At 35.8% G+C, this 20,591-nt stretch overlaps 1 protein-coding gene across 1 annotated transcript in view; it reads left to right on the top strand.

The window, feature by feature from the left end:
* LOC106872789 (uncharacterized) overlaps positions 1-20,591 on the top strand; it is a 423,364-nt gene that overhangs the window by 299,608 nt on the left and 103,165 nt on the right. The window contains exon 8 of the mRNA XM_052969923.1: positions 5,716-5,925. Coding sequence (XP_052825883.1) covers positions 5,716-5,925 — 210 coding nt within the window. The remainder of the gene's footprint in view (positions 1-5,715; positions 5,926-20,591) is intronic.

A 20,591-nucleotide genomic window follows, 5' to 3' on the forward strand; every position in this document is an offset into this window, starting at 1 on the left:
AACCATTCTTCTATCCCAAGTTTCCTCATTGACCACCAGATAAGGGATCGGGGGACCCTGTCAAAGGCTTTCTCCATGTCAACGAAAGCCAGGTACAGAGGTTTATCCTTAGCTAGGTATTTCTCCTGCAACTGTCTCACTAGAAATAAGGCATCAGTAGTGCTTTTACCTGGCACGAACCCAAACTGCATCTCATCTAAATTGATTCGCTCCCTAATTAGTTGGGCTATGACCCTCTCTGTAACTTTCATAACCTGATCTAACAGCTTGATGCCTCTGTAATTATTTGTATCTAAAGCGTCACCTTTACCTTTGTAGCAGTTGACTATGATGCTGCTAATAATAAGTAAAGACCAAATATACAGTGCATGTATTTAATTGACAAAGTATGACCATCCTCAAGTGTATCAATATCTGTTTCAACACATGATTTCACATCAGGAATCTTGCAAAGCAAATAGTTAAATGCAAGAAAGCTAATACATTTATATAAAATAATAATGAAAATTAAAAAAAAGAAATATAATTAAACCTTGGGAGAGGCATTATGCCGGTAATAAACACACGCACTGGTTCAGTCTTTTATTAATTTATAAACAATATATAGTTTTTTGTTAAATTATTTCATTGCACTCTTGCAATCTCTTCAGTAACTTGTCTCTCCACTTCCATTTATTTTGAATGTATGAGTTAGCGTTGTTTTGAAACTGTTCGGTATGAGCATGTGAGTGTGTGCAAGCTCGTATGTGTGCACGCTCATATGTGTGCACACACTTATGTGTGCACACACTTATGTGTTCGTGCTTATATGTAAGTATGTGCGTCCATATGTGTGTTTGTAACAATTTCGTTTATATCAGATAAGATAGAGACTTTGGACTTGGTTTTGGTTTCCTTTCTGTTATATAAAAGAAAGACATCAGAAAAAGCTTGGTATTTTTTTATCAATGTGGCCAAAATATAAACACTAGTTAAGTACTAGTGTTAATACTATTGAGTGTATCTTGTTTCATCTAAAATATGAAGCCTTGTACTGCAGTTAGGAATCCTTATTTTAATTGGTGCTACTGCACAGATCAAGAACCACTGAGTTGTATTTTTCTTTCAGCAATTATCAACATTTTTACACAAGAGATACTAATATCTGTAGGCAGGCATGTTGTTTTAAAAGTATTTTAATGCAAGATGTATCTGGAAAGTCAATCTACTTTAATGCTTCAGCATTCAGATTACTCTTTGTTTTGAATTAATCATACAGTGTCTTATAACTTTGAGATTTCAGTGATGTGAATTTTATTTTTAGTAAGATCTGAAAGGATAGGCATGAGAGGCCAGGTCTGGCCAGTTTGAACATACAGCAGGCAGAATATTTGGGTCAGATATGGCTGGTTTAAATGCTAAAGGGTTAAAACATTTTCAACATTTTACCTCAGATTTCCCAAACTACAGTAGTTTTTAGATGATTCTTTTAAAAATGTAAACATGCACATGACTTGTTGAAACATTACTTTTTGTTGGGGATGGCAATTGGCTGTGAAACTAGCTAGGGTATCTCTTTTTGTAACTATCAGACCTCAGTCTACTACTGACATATCATTCAGTCAAGAACAGTATATGGTTTGTGGCAATATTCCATTTTGTTACTTTTACCAGACTGCTAGACTATATACTCCCCACTTCTTTCTCAAGTAAAAACTATTTGTCCTTCTCTTGTAAAATCAACTGTGGTACTTGTTTTCACTAAAGAAGTACCAGTAGAGTCCTGGAGTCAGTGTAACCAACTAATCTACCTTTGCCAAACCTGCTGGCCTTATGCCAAAATTTGAAACCAATATTACTATTAATTGTAAGGTGGTGAGCTGGCAGAGTCATCACTTCTTTGGACAAAATGCTTAGTGATATTTCTTTTGACTACATTTCAAGTTCAAATTCTTCTGGGGAATATTTTAGATCAGATATGATTAATACTCACTGATCTTAGATTTTCACTATTAGATGTTTAATGTCAGTGTGCATGAATGTTAGAGAGGAGAAATGAACTGGTATGAAAAGAAAAATTGGGTGGTATAGGAATCAGCTGTTGTTGCAAGAGATGAGACTACCTTTATATGCACATACTTATGAAGAGTTATATTTGGGTGAAGAAGGCTCAAGGGATCAAAGCAGTGGAAAGCAGTTGAAGAAAAAGACCAAAGAAAACATGTCAAGAAATGGTGAAGGCTGAGCTGAAGATGTTGAGTCACATGAAAGAAATAACAAAGGACCACAATTAGTGGAGAGGTGTTTGGTAGAAATGACTCAGCCAGCCCATGCCAGCAAGGAAAATCTGATATGCAACAATGATGAAGATGATAACACTGACCTTAAACTTTGTTTTTAATTGTATTGTAAAAATATGTTTTGAGCTCTTTAGCCTCTGCTCATTGTTGGATGTGAGTTACCTGTAATCTAGTGGATGGGAGTATTTGGGTGGTGCCTTGTGTTCTTAAGCAAAATACTTAATTTCTCATTGCTCTGCAATCATTTCGACACCTGATGTGTGGTACACAGTGCACTTGTTCAGGTAACACCAATTTGGAGAGAGTGAGCTAATGTGTGGCATGAACGTTTGATCTCTATAAGCAAACAATATGTGCAGGTCATGTGGTAAAGCTAAACACTCACACATCGTCATTGATGGGAGAGTCCATATATATATATATATATATATATATATATATAGAATATATAAATATTAAAAATTTACAGATACATAAATATATAAAAATATAATAGACATATATGAGTAGAAAAACTATACTGATGTATAAAAATATGTTAGCTTATTAGAAGACATATACTGAAGACATTGTCCTACTTACAGATTAAGAGTGTTGTTAAAAAGATATAAAAAAAATATATTAAAAAGTAAAAGTGTAAATCCTTGCAGAAAGGTGACTAAAGAAATGTTGAAGCATCCAGATGGAAGGTAAAGTTTCCAATGATTAGATGGTGGTACACCAATTTCAAGAATTAAGTGACGATACTCCGACGGCTGTTTCAGGGGTACAGTAATCCATAGAAATAAAGGATATTCCTATCCAAATTTTAGACACTGCCTCCTTCATCAGGGAGAATGTATTAGTTAAGGATTCACATCTCATATAATGAGTAAATGGGTGTTTGATTTTATAAGGAGCTATACGTGTTAGCAGGAAGAGGAAATATTATGGCAAGAATTGTGAGAAGTAAATTTAGAAAATATGGTAGATTATAAGCAAGTAATTATTCATTAAGTGGAAGGTGAGAGGGGGTGTGAGTATAAATATTAGGTGGAATGTAGCTAATTATAGAGTTTAATGATGAATCTATCCAGATTGATCAAAATGCTTAAATGTTGAATGGTATCTATGGTTACAAGAGATACCATTCCTCTTAGTGAATAATTACTTGCTTATAATCTACAATATTTTCTAAATTTACTTCCCACAATTCTTGCTATAATATTTCCTCTTCCTGCTAACACGTATAGCTCCTTATAAAACCAAACACCCATCTACTCATTATATGAGATGTGAATCCTTAAGTAATACATTCTCCCTGATGAAGGAGGCAGTGTCCAAAATTTGGATAGGAATATCCTTTATTTCTATGGATTACTGTACCCTTGAAACAGCTGTCAGAGTATCACCACTTAATTCTTGAAATTGGAGTACCACTATCTAATCATTGGAAACTTTACCTTCCATCTTGATGCTTAAACATTTTCTTCACATACAAACACACATACCTGCATATACACATGCTCCCCCTCTCCCCCCCCCCCCACACATGTATGGAACGGAACGTCTCTGTAGTTGTTTGAAGTGCTAGAAATTTTACTCAAATCACCCTTCTTTCACACCTTACCATCTTAAAAAAGGGGAGGTGACACATTGGCTGATATAACCCTAGAATACACTATTTCTTTAAGGTTGAGGATTATCTAGAATAGGTCAGCCAAATAAGAGCTTGCCTTGGGGAAATGAAGAATTCACTGTGGTTGCTGAACCTTTTAGAAATATCAGCCAAATATCACTCAGAACCACACATTACTACCTTAAAAATAGGACATTTTGGATGATGTATACTTGAAGATAAGAATATGATAGTCCTGCCTGATATACATTGTTTCATAGATTTGCCAGTTCAAAGCTGGGCTGGTCATATGTTGAGCTTCAAGAGCAACTACATGTCTCTCTCTTCTTCATCACCTGTATTAAGACCTGCTTCTGTTAACTCACTCTATCAGCACCAACAAACACCTTTAGTAGTAGTCATTCGTTCTGAGAACCACATCAGTACAGAACTTTCCCAGCATTAACCTTCATCATTCTTATTCTTTATTTACTTCTCATTTTTAATGTACGCATCACTGTTCATCTTCTTTATTTAATGGTGTATGAGCTGACTATATGACTGTGTAATCTAACAATTATTACGTTAGATAATAATAATGGTTTCAAATTTTGGTACGTGGCCAGCAGCTTTGATGGAGGGGTTAAGTGTATTACATTGACATCAGTGCACAACTGGTACTTATTTTATTGACCCTCAAAAGGATGAAAGGCAAACAACAAACAACAAACCCCCACTGAACCCTCCAAAAAACAAATGCCTTACCTTATAGCTGCGCTTTCAAAGTTCTTCAGTCCAACAGTGCTGCAAAGCAACATCTTGACAACAACAGTGCAGCAATAAAACTGTTGTTGTCATCTACTTTGAGAGATCGGCACTTCTTTATGGAACTATCAGCATCCATCTGCATCACATGACCAAACCAGTGCAGTCTTCTCTCTTGCACACAACAACTAATTCCTCTTATGCTTAACTTCTCTCTCAAAACAGTGGCACTCTATCGAACATGTACACTTATGTTACACATCTAATCCGTTCTACTATAGGCACAACAGGAAACAAAAAAAAACCCAAGGAAATAGAATTGTTTCTTTATTTCTGTAAGTCATGTTGCCTCAATAAACTTGACTGAAGTTAAAGGTGATGAAATTTTGAGTGGTTATATCTGATTTCTGTAGTAAAAGGGTTAAAGGCATGGTTGTGTAGTAAGCAGTTTGCTTCCCAACCACGTGGTCCTGCGTTCAATCCCACTGTATGATGAGTGGATTTGGTAGATGAAAAGGAAAAGAAGTTTGTTGTATATATGTGTGCTCTGTATCTCTGTGTTTGTCTCCAGCCATTTTTTGATGCTGTTTACTTCCTTCTCTGGTCTCTCAACTCCTGATGAAGTTGTAGGGATACTATTGTGATGATATAGGACATATTTTGAGCATCTTAAACCTGATAGAGCCTGTCCCTCTCCAGGTCTGAACAACACAAATTTCTTTCAGCATAAAAGACAGGAAGTGAAAAAGCTGAAGAATTGACTCCAGTCATGCACTGGCATTTTATTTACCAATCCCAAAGGATGAAAGGCAAAATATCTCTCAATGGGATTTAAACTCAGAATGCAGATTGTTTGAGTGAACATTGCAAAGCAGTCTATCCTATGCACTAATGTCTCTACCAACTCACTAATTATCATGCATTTACTACCCTATGTTCACTACTATATGTTTACTGTTGTATGTTCACAAATTCATGTTTATTGATGATAATGGATACAGTTTTTACTGTCTTATGTTTCTATTTAACATGTTCACAACTGTTTAGTTATTTCTTGTTCTGTCTTTTGTCCAGTTTCACAGGGATTTAACTACCAAGTAGCATTCCAGAAAACACAAGTACCGAGATTCCTTGGCTTGAGTGATGATGATGACGATGACGATGACGATGATACAATTCCGTCTCGGTCAGGTTTTCACAGTTGGGGTCAGGGCCGGCGTCTTGGCGAGGAAGCAGACAACGAAGAATCTCATCGGGAAGAACACGATGGCCAAGAAGTCCAAAGTAAGTTTTGATGGTCTCTTAATGAACCTGTATATTCACCTCATCTATACACTGCACACTGCTAGATTCAGTCTTGATGTTTACAACCTTCATGTTTACATCAAAATTTGTATTATATTACATTAGTTATCTGAATTACATTCTCTAGTTTCATGCATATGAAGATATTTTTTCTTTCATGTCTGGTATTCTTGTAATGTATTGTTACTGTTAGTTTGTGGTTAAGTGCAATACATGTGTTTTACTTTATGATTTTCTTTCTATTGATGTAAACATCCAAGTTCTGATGTAAACATGTGAAATGCAATGAAAAATCTCAACTGTCCAAATAATAGATTTCAATGTGATGCACAGTCACTCTGTCTTTTGCTACATCTGTACCATTCAACATTGGTCCTATCCAAGTCCTGCTAAAGCTCATACTAATGACCATATCTTCTCTATAATCTCCCATGCCACACATAAAATGCACTTGTGCTGGTGATTTGTAAAAGCCCCCAACACACTATGTAAACTGGTTGGCATTATGAAGGGCATCCAGCCATAGAAACAATGCCAAAACAGATAATTGGGGCCTGGACAGCTCTCTGGTTGGTCAAATCCTGTCAAACTATTCAATCCATGCCAGCATGGAAAATGGATGTTAAACGATGATGATGATAACAGACAAAACACAACACAGTGCAGATAAGTATTTACTTAAGCCCTTTGCTCCCTATGGGGCATAAGCCATTGATAAGCTTTCTCCACTGTTCTTGACTCCAGTTCATCTTATCTGCTTCTCTCCAGTTGGGGCCCTGCCTTAACCTTGCAGCTTCCTTAGAGATTTTGCTGCATAATGCTATATTTCCTTGAGGGAAGGCCTTCTTCTCCCAGGTCTTGCTGGTTTTGAATTATCATTAATGCATCTGTAGCTTCACTTTGTTTCTAAGTAAGGATTTTACTCCTTGCAAACCCATTTTTCCTTTGAGGAAGAGGTAGTTCATATATTCGTCTGGAGAGAAGCAGATAAGATGAACTGGAGTCAAGAACCCTAACCCTAACCCTTTGACCTGTCAAGCATAGAGACCCTATCAGGAGCTTGTGCTCTGCTGGTATAGCTCTCAGCGTAATTGTAGCATACTACACAAGCCACCATCTTGCAACAAGGGCTGGATCACATGCTGTATTGTAGACAAATGCTGGTGACTAATGGCATCAGTATACTCAGAACACTAGCCTCAATCCATATGGAGTTCACAAAAGTATCATCATCATTTAACATCTGTTTTCCATGCTGGCATGGGTTGGATGGTTTGATAGGAACTGATAAGGCATCAGGTTTCATAGTCTGTTTTGGCCTGGTTTCTATGTCTGTATGCCCTTTCTAATGTCAATGACTTCACAAAGTGTACTGGGTACCTTTTAAGTGGCATCAGCACCAGTGCTTTTTACGTAGCACTTTGGTTTTAGGATTTCAATTCTGTTGTGGTGGACAGGTCTTCTCAAGTACAGCAATGCCCCACATATCTCTGTCCTCTGTCATCACCTTTGTAAGGTTCAGCGTTTTGAGATCAGCTTTCAAAACTTCATCCTTGGGTCTCCCTCTTCCACAACTTCCCTCCACTTTAAGCGATCAGCACTTCTATAACTCTGACTACAAATTGTCTAGCTCAACCAACATACATATGCGTATGTTTGTGTGTGTGCATGTTGTATGACTGCTTTTGTATCTGTGTATGCAAGAGACGAGGATAACCACCAATCTCAGATGTACAGTGATACTTCAGGTGGAGACTGTAGTTTTTGGTAGTCTAGTTGGTAGCAGACACGTTGCTTTAGTTTGATAGTATGCGAGGTAGTTGAAGTGTTACCTAGATTTGGTAGTATAAACAATAGTGGGAGTTTTGTTAAACTATGATAATTTTTGCAGTATGGGTGGTTGTAGAGGTGTTGTGTAGGCTTGACAGGTTTTTTTTTTTTGTACATGTAGATTTCATTAGTATAGGAGGTCATATCAGTTTTATGTAGGTTTAATAATTCATAATAGTATGGGTGATAGTAGAGATGTTGTAGTAATTTTTGTAGCTTCCAGTTGTGTGGTTTGTAGTGGCAGTGTTGTGTAGATTTTGTGAGTTACTTGGTGACCTCACAAGTGCTGTTGATACAGAAAAAAAGCACCTTGTACACAATGTAAATTGGTTGGCGTTAGGTATCCAGCCTAGAAACCATGCCAAAGTTGACATTTGAGCTCCATGTCACCATGTAGCTCACTCGATCCTGTCAAACCACTCAATCCATATCAGCATGGAAAATGGGCGTTATATAATGATGTTGATGACGACAACAACAATGATGATGATGATGATGACGGTGATGTTGACAAGGCGGTAGGATCACATTTGGGTAGATTTGATAATTTGTAATAGTACAAATCGTTGCCAGTGCCGCTGGACTGGCTCTTGTGCAGGTGTCACGTAAAATACACCATTTTGAACGTGGCTGTTGCCAGTACCGCCCGCCTGGCCTTTGTGCCGGTGGCACGTAAAAGCACCCACTACACTCTCGGCGTGGTTGGCATTAGGAAGAGCATCCAGCTGTGGAAACTCTGCCAAATCAGATTGGAGCCTGGTGTAGCCATCTGGTTCACCAGTCCCCAGTCAAATCGTCCAACCCATGCTAGCATAGAAAGCGGGCGTTAAACGATGATGATGATGATGATGATGACAAGTAGTAGTACAGATGTAATAGTTTTTATAGTTTCCCGTAATGTCGTGTGTAGCAGCAGTGATGTATAGGTTTGGTGTTAGTGGCAGCACAGTGTAAGGTTAAATGTGTTATGTATGATAACTATACTTGTCAGTGCAGTGATTGAATCTTGTTTTCTGGTTTCAATTAGTAATAATATCTCTGTAGGTTAACTGATCATCTAGTAAACATAAATCATTTTGGATTATGTAATGAAATCAGATGAAAAATAGTCTTTGTTTGCAATTGAGTCATTACTCAAAAGTCTGTCTTCAAATGGCAAACATTTAAACAGTCTTTATTTTTATAAAAGTTATACTAACAAAATATGCTTTTGGATTTCTTTCTTTTTCTCTCTCTTTGTTTTATTTTGATTGGCAGGGTGAGGGGATGTTGTTATAAACCCTGTTATAATATCACTGTTTAATTGTCTTAATATTATCCAGATATGTTTATTTGAAATACTCTTTAATGGCTGAGCTCATCTCCAAATCGTGGGAATATATATATATATATATATATATATATACACATAAAAGTGTAAAAACAAAAAGCAGTTAATGTGTTTACATTGTTAGTTCAATAGTTATTTCATCCTCTGCTACTATTCTTGGCTTGTATCAATAGTCTAAACTGCATGAAAATACCAGCCCGACATTCATCTTGTTCTGCGATCTGTGGTCTGCACACTCACTTCAGTACTACCTCAATGTCGTTAGCTGGAATTCTATAAAAGGCTAGTCAGTTTCTTGAAAGCGTGCCAAGGAAGATTATCTTTGTACAGTATTGGTAAACAATGTAATAGAGGAACTATGAAATATAATTTGCCAAAAGAATTCAAATTTGCTTCATTATTATTATTATTATTATTATTATTATTATTATTATTATAATTATTATTATTATTATTTTTTTTTTTTCTTCTTCATTCTTTTTGCTTCTTTTATTTTCTCATCTGTCTGTAGTCTGTGGTGGCGATAGGCCAGGCTAGCTAAACTTGCTTAACCTAAGAACTTTATACATTTATCTTTAACTCTTTAAGATTGCCTGAATATCAAGCAACAAATTATTATTATTATTATTATTATTATTATTATTATTATCAACATCATCATCGTTGTTGTCATCATTGTTATCATTTATTATTATTTTTGTAATCATATTATTATTATTATTATTATTATTATTATAATTATTATTATTATTATTATTATTATTGCATGATTTCACTGCATAGATGAGTGCAGTTCTGTGTGCCTTGGGTGTGTACTGTTTTGTTTCATTTGGTTTTTATGTTATTTAATTGTATAGAGAGTTGGGAGTAGTATTCTTTGTAATACATGCACACTAGTGCTGTTTCCTGTATGAAAGTGAAACAGTAGAATTTGGGATAACAGTGTAATGGCTTGCATCAGCAAAGAAAAAAAGAAAACACAATTAGAAAAAAATTGTAAAGTGGAATAAATCATTTTGCAATGAGAAAGAAGACTCTGGCTGTAAGGTCTGTATGTTGTTTGAAAGGCACAAGTATGGATATGTGGTTATTGAGTTTACTTCATACTCATGTGATTTTTGGTTATCTTTCACTGTATCATCATCATCATCATCATCATCATCATCAAGTGTCCATTGTCCATGTCATCATGGGTCGGACGGTTTGACCAGGGCTGGATAGCTGAGGGGCTGCACCAAGCTCCAGTCTGATTTGGCATGGATTCTTTGGCTGGATGCCATGCCTAACACCAACCACTCTGAGAGTGTAAAGGGTGCTTTTACATGCCACCAGCACAGTTGTCAGTTGTGTGGCACCAGTATCTGCCACGACTACAATTTCACTTGGTTTGGTGGGTCATCATATTTTCTTATAATCTTTTATTATAGCTCCAGACTCAGCAATGCTTTGTGAGTGAAACTGGCAGATGGTTATTATACTAAAGCATATTGCCCATGTGTGTATGCATGGGAGCTTTTTTTTTCCATGTGTCATCATACTGGCACAATTTGAGTGCCAGTAATGCCATGTTTATGTCACCTGTAAATGATATGTACTGCAGTTTTATTGGGTTTTGGTACGTGAAAATAAGGGAAATAAAGTAATTTCCTTGAAAATAATTGAGTTTTGGTCACAGGAAGTACATCCTATTTTAGAATAAGGCCTGCTGAAGTCTAATCCAACCCATTCCAGCATGGGTAAAAAGCAGAAAAATGAAGAAGGTGATGATGGTGATGATGATGATGATGATGAGGGTGATGATGATGATGATGATGATGATGATGATTGTGATGATGATGATGATAATGATGACGATGACGACAATGACAACAATGATGACAATGGCAACGACGATGACAATGATGATGCGTATGTTTAAGTCCTGATGTTTTAATTAAGCATTCCTCAGCATTTTTTCTTATCTTTCACAAGGCATCTATTATTATAAGAATTGTTTCTTTTTTTGTGGATGTTTCTATTTCCAGATCTTTACATTTGGATGGTTTCCCAAAGTCTTTCAGAGATGTGTTGGCAGTTTTTGAAATTAATATGCTAATTAATAGACAGTTCTTTGTCTGTAGTCTGTGATAATAACGTCTTGGGGTTTCTTTATAATTTCTTTGGTGTCACCACCTTCATCAACAGGCATGGTAGGCTACAAGAAATTTTGCATTCCCTCACATCTGCCTCATAGGAGTGACTGCCAACCCTCACCTTCTTTCTTGCTATCCCTCTGTGTGTGATTATGTTGAAGTTTTTCTGAAACCTAAAATTATCAAGAGCTGGTATTGAGTTACATCAGGAATGTGTAGCATTTGGAATTAGTTTTAGATTCATATTTGATTACAGTAACTTAATGAGTTAAGGTCTTGGTATCTATATAAGTTCAGTGAAGCCATAGATAAGGACTGAAAGATTCCAGAGGAGTTGTTCTGACACAATGTCATGCAAGACTTTAACTGTATGTTTTTAAAGTGTAGAAAATCCATGCACTGAGCCTATCCCACTTTCTAAACCAGGGGTTCTGTTTTATCTTCTGTTTTATCTCTGAACCCCTTTGATTACTATTTTATTCTGGTGGACCCCCCATAGCCATTCAGTGTTTAATGGCTCTGAAACGTCTTTCAAAATTCCTATTTTTTTTCCCGTATATAAACTTGTGTAGGTTGAATTGTGTAAGACATTTGAGAAAGAAACCTAGCTGTTTCTTGTAATGCATACCAGTATATACATACAAAACAAAATTTTTTCAGGGGCCCTTAAAATACTATTGTGGATCCCCAGTTTACTATTTTGTTGTGTAGACCCCCGAAAGTCTTATACATATGCTCAGGGGCCATATGGGCCCTGGTTGAGAACCATTGTTCTAAGTGAAGTAAACATTTGCCTATAAAGAACTAGTCTACATCACTGGATGCAAATGAAGTTGCAGGTGTTACCTCAGACTTTTCCTTCTCCAAGAGTGATGTCTAAACAAAGATCAGAGAGTCTCTAACTCTTGGCTATTGGATGACCATTGACTATACTGAGTTCATCCCATCATATGACAAGTTTTGTTTTAGGTCCTGCAGAGTGTCCAATGAAAACTACGTGCCTTACTAAGCATGGTTGGTAGTGTTGCTGGTTTAGTGATTAATGACCCAACCATGCAACATGTACTAGGTTACATGTTATCAGTAACACAAAGTTACCTGATATAACATACATAGATATGTACATACATACACATAAATATAAGTATGCACATGCATGCTACCCCTTATTGCATTAGTGCCCCTAGTGTGTGGTAGTGTTAATCGATCACTTATCTTAATTCTGCCATCTGGCTATTGAATGCCTTTAGTAGAACTTCCTTTAATAATCTGAGGGAAACTCAATATACTGATGTACTTATTCCTACTATAACAGCACTAGTTGTGATTTCTTTGTCCCTTTTATTACCTCACCAGTCTAAGATCCCTACAAAAATATCACGAGCTCAGCCCTTCCTTTAACTAAACTGTACAAGAAAGAAAGGAAAGCTAAAGAAAAGAAAATGTTATGACACTGGTCATATTATTCATTTAAAACATATAAAACATGATTTTGTATATATTATGCATTTAATACATTATACATGGTGAACTGATACAATTGTTAGCTTGTTGGACAAAAATTCTTATCAGTAGTTTTCTGGATCTTTGTGTTCTTTGTTCAAATCCCTCCTTGGTCAACTTTATAATTTTTTACCTTTCTGGGTCAATGAAACCAAGTATTATTGAAGTATTGAAACTGATGTAATTGACTTTCCCCTTTTCTACAAATGGTGACTTTGTGCCAGAATTTGAAGCAATTATACATTACATTTGATTCACCATATTTTAAAATATGTTTTAGATATGATATTGTCTCTTATAAATGATTTAAAGAGAAGAAATTGTTACCAAATACAAGTCATACACACCTGAATAATGCTTTCACTACAGAATCAGGATGAATATTATGTTAGATGCGACATGTTTTAACAATGAAATAAGGATGGATATCAAATTAGATGCTATATCAGTGATTCCATTTGTGGTGGGGCATACACCTCATCAGCGGGACCGGCGAAGACTGCAGTGGGATGTGGGATCCAAAATTGTTTTCTGTTTTGTTTTTTAGTGGGACATGGAATTGTGAAAATGTACTATGCCTTTACTCAGCCTAGCCAAACCAATCCCTCCAGCCAAGCATATTTTGTGAAGACCTATTTGTTAGTGTACAGTGGTATTTTAATGCCCTAATGTGAATAGGAAATTATTTGATTAATATTGATTTCAAATTTTGGCACCATTGTTCAACTGGTACTTAATTTATCAACCTCAAAAGGATGAAAGACAAAGTCAACCTTGGCAGAATTTGATATAATTATGAAATATTAAAAATAAGTTATTTTTTCCCAACCAGGCATTTTTCTTGAAAGTTATAGTGGGGGGCCTGGTGGAAAATATGTTGGAAAACATAGCACTACATGTTCTGACTACAAAATGAGGATAAATATCAAAACAGATGCTACATGTTCTAACTATAAAATTAAGAAGGTCATTATATTAGGTGCTGCATGTTCTTATTAGATGCTTCAGGTTATGACTATTAAATAGGATGGATATCGAATGAAATGCTACATGTTCTAATTTCCTACCACCCTGCACTACCATTAACGAAGCACTTGTGGTTTGCATAATGTCACAGCAGAAGAACTGCTGCATATGCAGGGTGGGTATTAGTTCAATCATGAAATGGTCAATTGGTCATATAGCTGAGCTATGCCTCAACAGTAATAATATTGGTTTCAAATTTTGGTCAAGGCCAGGAATTTTGAGAAAGGTAGATTGGTTGATTTCATCAACCCCAGTTTTTAACTGATACTTATTTCATGGACCCCCCGCCACCCGGCAAAAGAATGAAAGGCAAAGATGATCTCAGTGTAATTTGAGCTCAGAATGTAAAGACAGACAAAAATGCTGTTAAGCATTTTGCCTGGTGTGCTAGCATTTCTGCCAACTCACCACCTTAACAGCAACACCAAAACAACAGTAATACTACTAATAATAATCTTTTCTACTAAAGATACAAGGTCTGAAATTTTGGTGGAGGGGCTAGTTGATTGCTGCCCCAGTGTTTCACTAATACTTAATTTATCGGCCCCCGAAAGGATGAAAGGCAAAGTTGACCTCAGTGGAATTCAACTCTGCCTTTCATCCTTTTGGGGTCAATAAATTAAGTACCAGTGAAACACTGGGGTTGATGTAATCGACTTACCCCTTCCCTGAAATTGCTGGCCTTGTGTCAAAATTTAATAATAATAATAATAATAATAATAATAATAATGATAATAATAATAAGGGCAGGTTAGTTTTTTTTTGTGTGGAATTAAGAACACAATATGTTATCTTATTAATTGCTGCCTTCATCTCAACTGACACACTGTTATTGTTTCCACACTTGTCTTGCTCCTTTCTTTCTTTAAACTCTCACAATAAAATACTACCACCACCAATACCAATCTTATTAATACAGTCATCGACAGAAGCATATTAAAATCTTGGTATGTTTTCTTTTAAGACTGATTCTCTCTGCCTTTGTAACAACATTGTTTGCCTTTGCTGTCTTTTTTTCCTTTTTTACATTTTGTTAAACTCAATTATCATATTACCATAACAGAAAAGAGTGGATGCGTGCAATGCTATATGTCATTGACTACCACCTCATCTGACAGTATCGTCTTCTTTGAATGTATAAGCAAACATTTGTATAATTTCTCATATCAACATGCTTTTACCCTCAAGCATTTCATTGCCAGTTGATTCTGCTTTTCTCTCCAAGAAACTCTGTCAGGAAATTAATATCCTCATTTTTTTGTTTTCCATTCTGTTCATTATCAAAACAATTCAGTAAGATCTACCCTGCCCCAGGGTGTATGATGCTGATAGTGTGTGTGTATGTGTGTGTGTGTGGTGTGAGTGGTAGGACATCACATTGTATAAATGCTGTAAAGTTCATGTCACATCTATGGTTCTTCTTTATGTTCTCTTTGTTGGCTTTTGTTTATTGGCTTCTGTATATGATTCTGACTTGAAGCAATTTGTGATTTTAAATATGCATATACACACACACACCCACACACACGTGTGCACGCGTGTGTATATATGTATATGTGTGTGTGTGTATACCCATATGCATATATATATATATGTATATTTATATATGTGTGTATACTCCTATGCATACATTATACATCTATATATAAACATGCATATATCAATACATACATGTGTATATGTGTTTCAGCTACACCTTACCAAACCTGTGTATGTGTCTATATAAGTCTATGTTAGTGTATATTTACGTGATTACTTATATATATAGCAATAAATGCATATTTGTGTATACATGCAATGACTCAAGGATAAAATTATTCTAATTTATTTTTGTAAGGTAAAAGAAATATTTCATTTTTTGCTCCAATAATGCAAATATTTGATTAAGATGAACAAATATCATTTTATCTCTTTCTTCCATAATTGTATGCACGTGTGTGTGCACGTGTGCATGTTTGAATAAAATATTTCCTTTTGTGTTGGTTTCACATTTATATCATCTAATTCTATTGTATTTGAGTCATAACAGAGAATTTAGTTTCTGAATAGACTAACTTGTGATTTGATCCTAGTTATTGCAGTTTGTTACGATCTTTCATTTAAGGATCTCTTAGCTACTTTTCTTTGTTATTTTGTTAAAAAACGTAAATGAGAACAAATTGAATGTGTTCTAAAGAGAATATTTGATTGATACGGTACTAATTAACAAAGAACACTTTACTTCCTTCTGAGAATAACTAAATTAGCTACTGCCTCATTAATCTGATCTTAATTTCCAGTGCAGTTAGTTAGCAGAGCTGAATAAATTAAACAGATACTATGTTTATTATTGTCAAATCTAAAGAAAGTAGCAGAAATGTTAAAGTGCTATACCAAATGAACATCTAACTGAACTAGTTGTTCATTTTCTTCTCTTTATGTTTCAAGTTAAAATCCAGCTGTGGATTGATTTTTGCATTTCATTCATCATCATCATTTAATGTCTGTTGTCCATGCTGGCATGGATTGGATGGTGTGACCAGAGCTGGCAAACTTGGGGCTGCACCAGACTCCAGTCTGATTTGGCATCGTTTTTGCTGCTGGATGCCCTTCCTAATGCTAACTAGCGATGCACGGGCAGTTTTATGTGGCACTGCACAGGCGCTTTTACATGATACTGTGCAGGCACTTTTATGTGATGCCACATGAGCACTTTTACATGACGCCACATGAGCACTTTATGTGGCACCACCACAAAGGCTTTACACTGCCAGAAAGATCAGTCATAACACCTCTGCTACAGGGTCTTCTTGAGTATGATTAGGCACTAGGTATCTCAGTCCTTTGTTATTTTGCCTGAAAAGTTCAGCTTCCTGAGGTCGTTCTTCAGTACTTCGTCACATGTCTTCTTGGGTCACCTACTTCCATGTGTTCCATCCACTTTCAATAAAGAAACTGTCAAGGACCCGTTATTTATTGAACTTTGCAATGCCTTGGGAGGACAGGTTCAACACTTCTCACCAGCTTAAGTAAACCGAATATCAGGATTTGGTTGACAAGGCCTTTGTCAAAGGATAGCATATCCCTACTTGCCCTATTGATGTTGGCAGTTGTGGTTTTCTTGCTAGATTGTTGTCTTATTTCCTGCAGAAGATTGGCCTGGAAGCCAAACGACAGAAGTTAGTCACCAAAGAATTAGGGCAGCTGAAACTAGTTCATAGCAGCTGTGTTTGACAAGAGACTGCAGGTGGAACCCTTCTGCTGGTGAAGAATAATTCAGTCCTTGTTGCCCCATACAGGTGAAGGGTATAGACTTAGGGGTAAAATGCTTGTGACTTTGAGTTATCTATAGATTCAGAAGAAGAGCTTACAAAACCACTGAGTTAGCTACTTCAGTCTCTGCAAGGAGTACAGCATCTCTGATGTTTATTTCATCTGATTGGTTCAGTTGCCTTCACTGCACTAATTCAATATTGTTATTTTGTTTCCAAAATAAAAAAAAATAAAAAATGCTATTTTGAAGGTTAAGGTCAGCAGAGTGGCAGAAAAGGGAGAGAATTAGACTGAAAAATTAGCAATTATTAAGTGACCAAATATTTAAATCATTAACCCTCTTGTGACTCTATTTCTGAAAAAAAATTTCATCTCTGTGCTTCAATTAATTTCTGGAAATAAATAAATAAATAGAGAGCTTAACTAAAATAGCTAACTTTTCCATCATTAAGCAGGAATTTGAGACAATATTACAGAAAGATCTTATATAAAATATTGGTTTCAAATTTTGGTCAGAAATTTTGGGGGAGGGGTAGGGTAAGTTGATTACACTGACTCCAGTGTTCAACTGGTACTTATTTTATTGACTCCGAAAGAATGAAAGGCAAAGTTGTCCTCAGTGGGATTTGAGCTCAGAACACAAAGACAGACGAAAAGCTGTTAAGCATTTTGCTTGGCGTGCTAACAATTCTGCTAGTTTGCCACTTTAATAATAATAGTAATAATAATAATGATAATAATAATAATAATAATAATAATAATAATAATAATAGTATTAATCCTTTCTACTGAAGGCTCAAGGCCTGAAATTTTTAGGCAGGGGTGACTAGTTGATTACATTGAGCCTACTGTTCAACTGATACTTATTTTATTGACCCCCAAAAAGATGTAAGGGAAAGTTAACCTTGGTGAAATTTGAGCTCAGAATGGGAAAATGGATGAAATGCCGCTAAGTATTTTGCCTGGTGTGCTAATGATTCTGTTAGCTCACTTCCTTCTTATATAAAATATTGATAGAATGTTTAACCCTTTTGTCACCATGTTTCTGTGAAAATACACTGCTTTTGTTTCAGATAATCTTAAACAGGTAAAAGAATTTAGTAAAATAACTCTAACATTATTAAGTTCATGTTTGGAACATAAACTAAAATGAAATTTTGATAGAAGGCTTTATTTTCAATCACTTTAAATACAGAACTTTTATCATAACATCAGACAGTTGATGTTAAAAAAGTTAAACTTATGTATAAATTCTTGAAAACAGACAACTTTATATCATGGAAACAAGAGAGGTCTCAGTGGATTAGTATGAAAAGAATTAACCCTTTAGCATTCCGATTTCTTTATCAAATGTATTTGCTTGTTTTTTAACATTGTTCTGAATTAATCATGCATTATCTTGTAGCTTCAAAATTTCAATGGTGCTTTTGTATATTTTAAAAATGACATTGTAGGGTAGATGTGAGAGTTTGGATCAGATCAGTTTTAACATAAAACAGGTAGAATATCTGGGCCGGATATGGCTGGATTAAATACTAAAGTAAAGCCATGTACAAGCTCCTTTTTTGGCTAATGTAAGGCCTTAATACGAGAGAGAAAAAATTTCAAAAATATTAATAGATGATTAATATTATCCTTTCAGTTTTATTATTGTAGTATAGATTGGTAAAATGGGAGACAACTGCAGATGTATTTAAGAATTGCTAGGTTTCATCAACAAACATTTCTACGGCTGGATGCCCTTCCCAATCACTTCACAGTGTGTACTGGGTGGTTTTAACATGGCACCAGCTCGTAAAAGCACCCATGCAGGTGCTATGTAAAAGCACCCCTGTGCTGGTGCCAGTGCCCATGCTGGTACCACGTCAAAAGCACCCAGTACACTCTCTAAGTGGTTGGTATTAGGAAGGGCATCCAGCCATAGAAACCATGCCAAAACAGACAAAATAGAGCTTCGGCAGCTCTCCAGCTGGCTAGCTCCTGTCACACCATCCAACTGATGCCAGCACGGAGAATGGATGTTAAATGATGATGTTTCTATTTATGGCACAAGGTCCAAGATTTGGATAGATGGTGTTAGTTAGTTACATTGACTCTAGTACAATTATTTCTACCACATAGGAATTTGTGGGAAGGGATTAGTCAATTAAATTGGCCCAATATTTAACTGGTACTTTATTTTGAAGAATGAAAGGCAAACTTGACCTCTGTGTAATTTGAACTAAGATTAACAATAATGGTTTTTAATACTGTGAACAGTTGACAAATCTGTGAATTTAGGTATATTTGGTTGAATCAAATCTCAGTCCATAACTGGTGTCCATTTTATAAACCCTAATGATATGAAGGTTCCAACAACTAAATTTCCTTCAGTTATTGCTGGTGACATGTAAAAGGCACCTGTACTGGTGAAATGTAGAAGGCACCTTTGCCAGTGATATGTAAAAGGCACTCATGCCAGTGAAACATAGAGGACATCCATGCCAGTGACATGTAAAAGCTACTTGATACACTCTATGGAATGGTTGGCATTAGAAAGGGCATCCAGCCATAGAAACCAAGCCAAAACAAACTGGAACCAGGTGCAGCTCTGTGGCTTACCAGCCCAGTCGAACCATCTAACCAATGCCAGCATGGAAAACAGACACTAAATGCTGCTGTTACTGCTACCGCTGCTGCTAATGATTGCTCGAAGCATTCATCAGATGATATTTTAATGAAGGAGGTGTCTTGTTTTATTCTAAAGTCAGTAATGAGATAAGTGATGTTTAATTTGGAAAGGAATGTTGGTTGCAGTCTTCTGATAGAGGGGATGGGTTTCATCTTTTTATTATATAATTTACCCGGTCAAATGTGTTTTTGTGATGGAATTTCAGTATGATTTCCATCAATTCTTTCTCTGTTGTTATCCTGAAATTATTGCATCCATTTACACCTTTCAATTCAGTAAAGTTGACATCACAGCTTAGAAAGGGCATGATATCTTGACTGATTGTTCAATAACCATGACTCACAAACAGTCTTTCAGCTGTTATATGTGTGTGTTTATGATATATATAAATATGTATGTAAGGGAGTGAGTTGGTAGAGTCATTTGGACAAAGTATGTTGCAACATTTCATCTGTCTTTACAGTTTGAGTTCAAATTCCACTTTTGTTGACTTTATCTGTTGTCCTTCCAGGGTCAATCAATTAAGTAGCAGTTGAGCACTGGAATCAATATCATCGATTGATCCCATCTTGCAAAATTTCAACACTTGTGCCTATATTAGAAATGACATGTGCATATATATATGCACATGTCATTTCAGCATTCGCCATGATAGATCGCTGACCACTACATTTATATATTTTTTTCTTTCCTTATTTCTTTCTGAAAGTTGAAGAGCGTAGGCTCGAAACGACAAAGACTTTCTCTATTCCCGAGCATTAAACTAATACATCCATTTGTTGTTTACACCACCTGTCTTCGTTTTATTTTTTTCGTAAGTTCTCCCACACATATATATATATATATATATATATATATATACACACAATATGTCACATTCTTTACTACATATATATATATA

Source organism: Octopus bimaculoides, chromosome 1 (assembly GCF_001194135.2).
Source record: "Octopus bimaculoides isolate UCB-OBI-ISO-001 chromosome 1, ASM119413v2, whole genome shotgun sequence".
Lineage (NCBI taxonomy): Eukaryota > Metazoa > Mollusca > Cephalopoda > Octopoda > Octopodidae > Octopus > Octopus bimaculoides.